A 9,876-nucleotide genomic window follows, 5' to 3' on the forward strand; every position below is an offset into this window, starting at 1 on the left:
GCCCGTCTCCGCCGGCTTCCCGGGGTCGCTGCGCCCGGCAGCCCTCTCGGGTCCCGGGACTGGAGAGGGTGAGTGGGAGCGAGTGGGCGGCCCAGGACCCTCGGGAAGTGACTGCCGGGTGGGTCTCCACTCGGCTCTCCTTGGAGGCCTGGGACCTTGGAGAGAGCCAGTCCTCAGGGGAGTGAGGACTGCTGGCTGTGGGGCGCCTGGGGCTGGGGGGCTTGGCATGCCCCTTCACTTGGCCGCTGGCTGCCCAGGACAAGGAGGAGGGTGTGCTGCTACCTTCTTGGAGCCCTTCTGCACCCACCCAGATGGAGCCTGGTCTGCGGAGGTGGCTGTGTCCCCAGGCAGGGCTCTGGGGGTGGCAGAGGCTGCTGGGCCTGGCCCAAGTCCTCAGGCAGGCCCCGTCATCTCTGGGCCTCCTTTTTGTTCCTGTGATTCTTGTGGGGGCTGTCGGTTCCCATGGAGACCGCATCTGGGGCAGCCTGCTGGCTGGGGCCCTGGGCGCTGGCCTAGCCTCACTGGGGCTGGTGGGCTCTCTCCTCACCCAAGGGCTGACTGAGCTGCACCCACCTGCCCCAGGAAGTCCAGGCCCTCCGTTGCAGACCAGTCGGCCAGGCAGGCCCACCAAGGAGGGAGTAAGCCCCCAGTTCTTGGCTCTGCCCAGACCTGGTGTGGAGTGGTCCCGGATCCTGGGTATTTGAGAGGCATGGCTTACCCTCACGGAACCCAGGTTCCTTGGGAGGAGATCTGTGGGCCTCTCAGGACACTCTGGCCGCCACCTTTGTCTCTAGAAGTCTGGCAGTTGGTACTGCCAGCTAGAGTCCTGTCCCCTCCCTCCCCAGGGTTAGACCCAAGTGGGACATCTTAGGTCATTGCTACCAAGCTCCTGCATTGACAGGCAGGAAAACTGAGACCTGGGGAGGAACTCACTCAAGGCTTTGGGGTGGGCCTGGGCCAGACAGGGTCTGTGTTCCTGGCCTTCCTGTAGGCAGGATCCTCAGGTGGGCAGGGCCTGGGGGCAGCAGCAGGTCCACCTGAAGCCTCCCTGGAAGAGGCGACTTTCTGCACAGAGGCCGTCACCACGAAGGCAGCAGCGGCCTCTGCATGGCTTTCCCCGGGGCTCCCACATGGCTGAGGCACGCAGCAAGGTGCCAGCCGTGGGCCCCAGGGGCTGCTGTCCCTGGGCAGTGTGAGCAGGACAGGGCAGGGAGAAGTGGAATGGGCTGCAGTCCTGCTTCCCCTCTAGCCCCCGGCCGTCGAGCCAGTGTGGGGGGTCTGCAGGCTCGGGCTTGCCTCTGCCCATTGGGGCCTGTTTGAGCCCTCTGAGCTTGGTTTCCCCCATAACGTGGAGGAACTCTGTCCTGTGCCCAGGGCTCGTGGTGACTGGGGGCAGTGCTCTCTCACTGTGGGACTGAGCGGAGGGGTTTCGGGCATTCCACGCAGAGCTGACCTGAGCCAGGTGCCTATAAGGGAGAGAATGGAGGCCGCTCTTGGTGGGCGGGAGTGGGAGACAAGGTGCTGCATTCCTGGTTGCTGTGGCAGTGATCAGGGGCACTTCTGGGGTGGGGGCTTCTAGCATCAGGTCGGCGGTCACAGTGTGGGGCAACCTGTCCCCAGACAGGGCAGCTGAGGCTGTGGGCACAGGGCCACACGCTGACCTTGGGACTCAGCTGGCTGTCTGCCTCTCACAGCCTCAGTGTCCTCATCTGCAGGATGGGATGGTCGTCAGCTCTGCTTGGCTGTCTTGCTCCATCTGGGCTCCCGGTGCTGGGCCCAGGCCTCAGCTCAGAGGGAAACTGACCAGAAGGAACCAGGGCAGGCACGGCCTCTGCCCAGTGCTCACTAATACCAGACCCCTCGCTGTCTTCTCTCCCACCCTACTGCCCCGTCCCACCTTGCACTGGCCTTCTTGAGGGTGAGCTGTGCTCCAGAGTGTGGAGGGCCCAGGCTGATGTGGACAGCAGACATGCTTAGCCAGTCCTGGGCAGCCCAGGCTGGCAGAGGGGAGGCCTGGTGAGCTCTGGGGCCACAGCAGCAGCCTCTGTCCCTCCTGGGTGGGGTCTAGGGAAGTGCCCAGGGAGGGTTCAGAGCAGAGTCCTGGCGGGTGCACAGGGTTCACCTGAGTTTTGTCGGGGGTAGTGACAGCCATCCCGGGGGGAGAGGAAGGCACAAAGCTGCCTGGTACATGCGGGAGGCAAGCGGCTTGGGGCAGAGAGCACCGCACCATGGAGGCTGGGCCCAGGGGCTGGCTCCGCTCCCTCCAGAGGTGAGCAGGGGGAGCTGGTGCAGAGGACCTGGGGGCAAGATGGCAGTGGGGTCCAGGTGCTGCAGGATCCCATGGGAGCCAGGTGGAACATCAGGCAGGTGGGGCAGTGGCTGGGGCTGAGCTGGTGGCCACAGGGAGAGACGGGTGCTGCTCCCACACTGGCTGGGCTCCCGCCTTGGCTGGATGGGTATGCTGCATGTGGGGAGTTGGGTCTGAGTGGGCAGAGGCTGTGGTGCCCAGGCATAGGGTGGCCCTCAGGGACTGCCACCCAAACCATGGCCTGAGATGGTGGTCGAGCCGGTGTTGCACCCTGGGAGCTAGGGTGGGCGAAACCCAGGAGCCCCGAAGCAGGCCCAGAGCCAGGGTGGGTGCAGAGGCTGCGCTGCCGCTGGGTGCTGCTGCTGCTGCCCGCGGCAGGTTGAGTAATGGCTCTGAGTCACACCTGTGCGTGGGCCGACGCCACCTGTCCTGGAGCTGCAGCAGAGATCAAACTAGGTGATGTATTTATGGCTCTGGACACAGCTTGGCACGGAGTAAATGGTCATAAAGGACAGTTTTGTCCTGCGTCTGCAGTGGGCCTCCAGCTGTGCTAGCGAGTTGTGGCCAGGTCCCAGCTGTGTGCAACCAGGATCAGGCCCGGAATGTGACTGAGATGAAGGCTCAGCACGTGACTTGAGTTCAGGGATCAGGGTGTGACCTGGGGAGGCTCAGGATCTGACAGAGTTCAGGGTTTAGTATGTAGCTGGAGTTGGGTCAGCCTTGTGAGCAATAGGGAGCCACAGATGGTGTGGGAGCAGTAACAGGGAAGATGTCACTGCAGGGTGGAAGTCAGTCTCAGGGACGCAAGGTGTATAGAGGACTTGGGAGAAGATGAGGGGTACGGAGCTCATGTGGTGGAAACGGCAGTAACCAAGCACACAAGAAGAGCCATTGGCATTTGGGGTGACCAGGACCCTGGAGAGGTCAAAGGTGGTGACGGGGTGGACCCAGGAGGTGGGTTCAGACGAAGTGTTCAGGGAGGGCCTCTGTGAGGAGGTGACTTCGCTGAGAAGGGCCAGCCACGTGAAGGTCAGGGGAAGAGCACAGGGCAGCAGAGCAGCCTGTGCAAAGGCCCCAGGGCAGTGCTGAGCCTGGCGGAGGAGCTGGCCTCCAGTGGGGGGGCCTGGTTGTGTGCCTGCTCTGTGGGAGTTGGGACCAGTCCCTCAGCCGTGAGGTCTCAGCCAGCCCTCCTGATGAGGCTGGAGGTCCCCAGCACCCTTGGTCCTGGGGCTGTGGCCTCTCCCTGTGCCATAGCACCCAGCGCTGGGCAAGGCTGTCAGGGGCAGGTGGGGGAGCTGGCAGGCTGGCGACGGCCAGGCCTACGGAGGGCAGACGGGGCAGATGGCCAGAGGTCGGGGCTGGAGCCAGCACGGCACAGGCGCGAGACAGTTGCTTAGCCGCCTGTGGCCTGCTCAGGGCCTTGGACTGTTTGCTGAGGCCACCTGCCCACACATCCCTGTCCACCTGGCCTCCCAGCCCGGTGCGGGTTCCCCGCTGGGGACGTGACAGGTCATGGACTAACCCCGGGGGTCACTGCTTCGAGGAGGGGTGGGATCGAGCAGCGCTCCCGAGGAGAGCGTCAACGTGCTGTGGGACAGCTAACGCAGGGTTGGGGAGGTGAGACCCCCCTGGCTGGTGGTCTGGGTCTCCTGCAGAGCCTGAGGACAGCCAGGACACGTGGCAAAGGTCCCCAGCACTGTGAGGAGCCAGGTGTGGCGCCAGGCCCGGGAGGCCAGTGCCCTTGTGCTGCGCAAGGCACTGTGTCTGTCTCGGGTCAGCATGTGCCTAGGCATGTGGGACCTGTGGTCTGTGTCACCCCAGGGTGGAGCCCCAAATAGGCTGCACCAGGCTCACTCTGGCCTGGCGGGAGAGAGCGTGGAGGGTGGGGGGACAAGCCCAAGTGGTAAGGACCTCACAGCAGGTCTCCGCTGGCCAGAGCTCCACCTGCTGCCTGGGTAGAGATTGGGGCAGCCAAAGCCCAAGGCTTTGCGGCAAGGTCTGCAGGAAGGTGGGTCTCGGGGGCCAGAGCCCAGGGGTGCTCTGGGCCCAGGGCAGAAGGGCTCTGAGGGCCAGGTGTGCCCCAGAAGACGTGAGGACGGCTGACCCTGAGAGTCGTCTGGGTGTCCCGTCTAGGGTGGTAGCATTGAGGACAGCTCCCGGGGAGCCAGGGGCTGGGGACACACTGGACGCTGAGGTCATCCCGTGAGTTCCAAGATGAGCTCATCCTAGAGCCAGGAGCTCTGGCCGTGGCCATGCCCTGTCTGCCCCAGGACCCCAGCCCCACGGGGAGTCCCGGGTCTGTGAGCTGGCCTGCTGTGCTGCCAGACCCCTGGCTGCCTGGGTGGCCCTGGACAGTGTCCTCGGTTTTCCCAGATTGCACCCTGCCCTCCTATTCCTGGGCCAGGAAGTCTGACAGCCTCTGTGCAGGAGGTCAGGGTGACAACCACAAGACCCGGGGCAGGCAGGCTGCCCGGGAGGTGGTCCTGCTGCACGTGGGGAGGAGCAGGCCAGGGGTGTGGAGAGCAGGGGCAGCCTGGGCGGCCGGGGGCTGGGGAGCCAGGTTGCAGTGGACGGAGCAGGCCCCGGCACTGAGGCACCAGAAGGAGCCTCGGGGTGGCCAGTGTCAAGTGAAAAGGTCTGAGAGCGGCCAGTGCCAGCCATCTTCGGGATGGAGGGGCCCGTAAGAAGCCCCTCCCCAGGCCGCCTTCCCGCCCAGCTCCCCCTCACTTCCTCCTCTCCCCGAGAGCCTGGGGCGGCAGGCTGGCAGGGGCCAGGGGTCTCTCAGTTCCTCACTTGCTGGGATACAGGAGGCTCACGGCATGGATGGTGGGCTGCACAGGGTCACCGTGTCCTTCTATGAGTACGCTGGGCACGTGGTGGGGAGTGAGGGGCGGCTTGGCCCTGCCCCCGAGGGGCACACTGAGATCAGATGGCCAAGGTGCCAGTCCCCTGGACCAGGGGATGGTACTCCAGGTAGAGGGACGCCCTGCAGCAAAGGCCCTGAGGTGGGGACGAGCAGGGACAGCTGTGACGTGGGGGTAAACTGAGGTGCCAGCCAGAGCAGGGCAGGAGGGAGCAGGAAGCAGAGCTTTGCTGGGGCTGTGGGAGGAGGGGCGGCCGGGCCTGCGCACAGTGGAGGCTCCGGAGGCTCAGGGCCCGAGAGCTTTCTGTGGGGCGGGGCCTTTGCTCCAGACCCACCTGCACAGGAGGTCCTGGACTTGGGTCCTCGGCGCCATGGCAGCAGAGGGTCTCTGGGGGCCTACCATGAGACTGTAATGACACCATGGGGCTCCCCTCAAGGGCCCAGAGCCCCTTCAGGGACAGGCAGCAGCGCAGACCCTGGGACCTCGAGCGTGGGTGGTCAGCCGCCTCGGGCCCAGCAGCACGGAGAGCCTGGCTCACCCTGCACTCCCACACCTAGAACATGGAGAAGGCACCGGTGCCGTCCGTGACGCTCATCGTGGGCTGTGGCGTGTCGTCCCTCACCCTGCTCCTGCTGGTCATCATCTACGTGTCCGTGTGGAGGTGGGTGCCCACCCCGGGATGCCTGGCTGGGTGAGGTGGGCCCCGAGCTCCATTGCCTCCCAGGACCTGTGTCCTGCCTCTCCTCCGCCTGCGGCCCCAGCCGGCCCTCTGCACAGCCCGCCCACACCTGTTTTCTGTTTGTTATTGCTGTGTGCACATACACAAGTGTCCCTGTCCCACTGAAGCAGGGCAGGGTGGACGTGTGGCCACCCCTTGCTTCAGCTGGGTCCACACTACAGAGGTGCCTATTTCTTCTGACACACTCTATGGTGGATGCCCACCCCAAGCCCCACGACAGGAGCACGTGAAGCACCTGCCCCTTGCCCACTGAGTCCTCTTGGTCACCTAATACCCCTGTGTGTCCTCACATGGGACCTGCAAGGCCATAGCTCCTAGGACCACAGCCTGGGACCAGGCTCAGGGCCCAGAACCTCTCCCGCTGCCCTGCCCCATGCTCCTTCCCTCGAGGCCACAGGGGCTCAGCACAAGAACCCCAGGCCTGCGATGGGCCCCGTCTGTCCACCCCATACATACCAGGTGGTGTGCACGCAGGGGTGGGGCCATGGCGGATGCAGGCTTGGGTCAGAGCATGGGGCTGGGTAGTCACAGCGGTGTGTCCTTAACTGAAGGTCTGTGACCAGGTGGCTGAGTGGCCAGTCTCCCTACCGTCTAAATCTAGGCCTCCCTGGTCCCCACCCATCAAATAGTTTACAGCAAGAAGGGTGAGCTCAAGGTCGCTGGCGAGGCGGCCACCCAGGATGTCCAGAGGGTGTGCGGCCCCCGCGCCTGGCCCCTTCTGCTCTTCAGGCAGCAAGTTGTCAGCCAGTAATGGGAACTGATGGCCTGGCCACCGCCTGGGGTCAGGCAGTAAGAGGTCAGTGCGGGCTGGGTGGGGAGGGAGACAGGCGCTCTCCTGGTGACTGGGTCGCCATTAGCAGCAGGCACCCTCCGCCATCCTGCCCCAGAGCAGAGCGTCCTCTGCTCCTCTCCTGGGGTCTGCAGGGAGCCACGGCATCCGTGTCCCCATAGCTCTTCCCCTGGGAACCGGGGCCCCCAGAAGTTTGGGGTTAGGGCTGGGGGGCCCCGAGCTCCAGGTCTGGCTCACAGAGCTTTTGCTCCTGAGGTTGTCAGAGCACCTTCCTCAGAGCCCTACTGACTGTCCCAGCGCCCCTGTCAGCTGCAGGCAGGGACAGTTCTGATGGGTCCATGAGGAATCGGGATCCAGAGAGGGATAGGAAATACCCAAGGTCACGCAGCACTTCAGAGCTATGTCAGGGCCCCCAAAGCTCAGCCATGTACCTTCTGCTCTGCACCTGGGTGGATCTAGGTACCAAGGGCTAGTGGTGATGATGGTAGTGATGATGGCCATGTAATTACGGTGTTGGTGGTGACGTGATGGTGGTGGTGATAGTGATGGTGGTACTGATGGTGGTGGTGGTGGTGATGATGGTGTTGATATGGTGGTTGTGGTGGTGACGGTGATGGTGGTGGTGATAGTGATAATGGTGATGTGATGGTGTTGGTAGTGATGATGGCACTGATGGTGGTGGTGATAATGGTGTTGATGTGATGGTGGTGATGGTGATTATGGTGCTGGTGGTTGTAGAGTTGGTAGTTGTGGTGGCAGTGGAGGTGATGAAGATATAATGGTGGCGGTAGTGATGGTTGTCGTGGCGATGGTGAGGTGATGGTGAGGTGATGGTGATGGTGGTGTTGGTGGTTATAGGGGTAGTGTGGTGATGGTGGTGTAATGGTGATACGGTCATGGTGGTAGTGATGATTGTTGTGATGGTGATTGTAATGGTGATAGTGATAGTGGTAGTTGCGATACGGGTGCTGATGGTGGTGGTGATGGTTGTGGTGGTAGTGGTGGTGATGATGGTGGTACTGATCCTGATGGTAGTGGTCATGGTGGTGGAGATACTGGTGCTGGTGATGGTGGTGGTGAGGTTTGTGGTGGTGACAGTGAGGGTGGTGGTGGTGGTGGGAGTGGTGAGATTGTGATAATGATGGTGGGGATGGTGGTGGTGGTGGTGACCGTGATGGTGGTGGTACTAATGGTGTGATGGCGGTGGTTGTGGTGTTATTGAAGTAGTGAGGGGAATAGTGGAGGTGATGGTGACCGTGACTGCGTGGAGGAGGTACGTAGGGCCCTGGTCTTGGGGTAAGGACCCTAGCTCTTGTGAAGAGAAGGCTAACCTCAGGCCCCATATTCTCCCACAGGTACATCCGCTCAGAGCGGTCAGTCATCCTCATCAACTTCTGTCTGTCCATCATCTCTTCCAATGCCCTCATCCTCATTGGGCAGACGCAGACCCGCAACAAGGTAGGTGGCCTTGTGCCGTCATGTGCATGTCCCAGTGTCTTCCAGTGTCTTCAGGTGGGGTGGGTTGGTCCCGCAGCAGGGGCCTCCTCCAGCCAGCAGTGAGTCTGGAAGCTCACAATGGGGATGCTGATTTGCCCTTCCTCAGTGCCCCGTCCTGCTGCCCCCTCCCACTAAACATGGCAGGCTCAGACCTCAGGTGGGAGCCTCTTCTTCCTCAAGGAGCCACCCCAACCTGTAGGGGACAGAGGCATTGCATGAGTGGGCTCCTGGGCTGGCGTCTGGTAGAAGCCGGGAGGAGGGGTCTGTCCCTGGCAGTCACCCACCCTCAGCCTTAGGTTTCAGCGCCCATCTCGGCAGGGACTGGGTCACCCCTCAGCTGCTTCCTGCCTGGGGACTTGGCCTGGTCACAGCTGGGGACGCTGGGTGCTGGGGGCGCTGGCACCAGGGGCGGCGAGCGCCTGCCCAGCCCTGCCCGCCCTGCCCGCCCCCAGGTGGTGTGCACGCTGGTGGCGGCCTTCCTGCACTTCTTCCTTCCTCTCCTCCTTCTGCTGGGTGCTCACCGAGGCCTGGCAGTCCTACATGGCGGTCACCGGCCGCCTGCGGAACCGGCTCATCCGCAAGCGCTTCCTCTGCCTGGGCTGGGGTGAGCGTCCACAGGGCGGGCCTCGGCGGGTGTTGGCCAGCGGGTGGACTGCCCTCTCTGAGCCTCCTCCACCCTCCGTCCTAGCCCCTGCTCTCCTTCCTGTCCTGCGGCCCTCTCCATCCGCCCTCCCCCTTGTGAGTCTTCCTGAGTCCTGGGGCTCCTCCCTCTTTGCCGGGTCCATTCAGATGGCCCAGTTCAAGGTGACCTTCAGAGAGCAAGCAGCTCTTCAGCAGGAGTGTTCTGAGCAGTACTTAGAACAGGCTTACATAAAACTCGCCTCCTGGCTCCGTGAGACCCAGGTGTGCCTGGCCGTCCTGTCCCCCAGCCCTCTCCTTCAGCGACCTCCTGTCCACCCCTCACACACTGTCCTCTGGGGTTTGAGACATGTCCCTGCTGCGCCCTCGGCAGGGCTCAGCATGGCCAACCGGCTCTTCTGTCCTTCTGCAGGGCTCCCTGCGCTGGTGGTGGCCATTTCTGTGGGATTCACCAAGGCCAGAGGGTACAGCACGATGAACTAGTGAGTCAGGGGGGTGGGGACATGGTGACACCACCCGGATCCCTGACTTTTGACCATCCGGGAGGGTGAGGGCTGCCATGCCCTCTGCCCTGTCTGGCCGGGTGCTGTCCCAGGGAGACTGGGAGGGCGGGCCCTGGGTGGAAGCTGAGCCTTCAGGCAGGCCCTGGCTCCTGCCCAGGTGTGGGCAGGGGGTTGAGAGAAATGGGCGGGGCCAGCAGACCCTCAGGTGCACCTTCTTGTTGGGGCATAGTCCCCTGGCCTCGGCACACTCCACAGGTGTTGAGCCCACGGACAGCTCAGCAGGTTCCCTCCCATGAGCCTTTGGGGCAAGGCGGGGGCAGGGTCCACTTCACAGATGAAGTCTCTGAGGACCTTTTAAAGGGTCATCTGGGCCAGGTCCTGGGAGCCTTAAATGCTGAGCTGGGACACTTGGGGCTTATCTTAAAGGCAATATGGGGTCCCCTGGTGGGGAAGAGGGCCTGGGCTCAGGAGGGGAGTTGGGGTGGGCAGAGTGCGGCAGGGTTGCGGGGTGGGGCAGGTGGGAGCGAGGTACCCTG

The 9,876-nt window shown here is 63.3% G+C and overlaps 1 protein-coding gene across 1 annotated transcript in view; it reads left to right on the forward strand.

Moving 5' to 3' along the window:
• Positions 1 to 9,876, forward strand: part of Adgrb1 (adhesion G protein-coupled receptor B1) — a 64,428-nt gene that overhangs the window by 35,399 nt on the left and 19,153 nt on the right. Inside the window, 6 exon segments of the mRNA XM_048802411.1 lie at positions 4,682 to 4,800; positions 5,730 to 5,833; positions 8,057 to 8,159; positions 8,651 to 8,689; positions 8,691 to 8,802; positions 9,250 to 9,319. Coding sequence (XP_048658368.1) covers positions 4,682 to 4,800; positions 5,730 to 5,833; positions 8,057 to 8,159; positions 8,651 to 8,689; positions 8,691 to 8,802; positions 9,250 to 9,319 — 547 coding nt within the window.

The sequence above is a fragment of the Marmota marmota genome, unplaced genomic scaffold, assembly GCF_001458135.2.
Source record: "Marmota marmota marmota unplaced genomic scaffold, marMar, whole genome shotgun sequence".
NCBI lineage: Eukaryota > Metazoa > Chordata > Mammalia > Rodentia > Sciuridae > Marmota > Marmota marmota.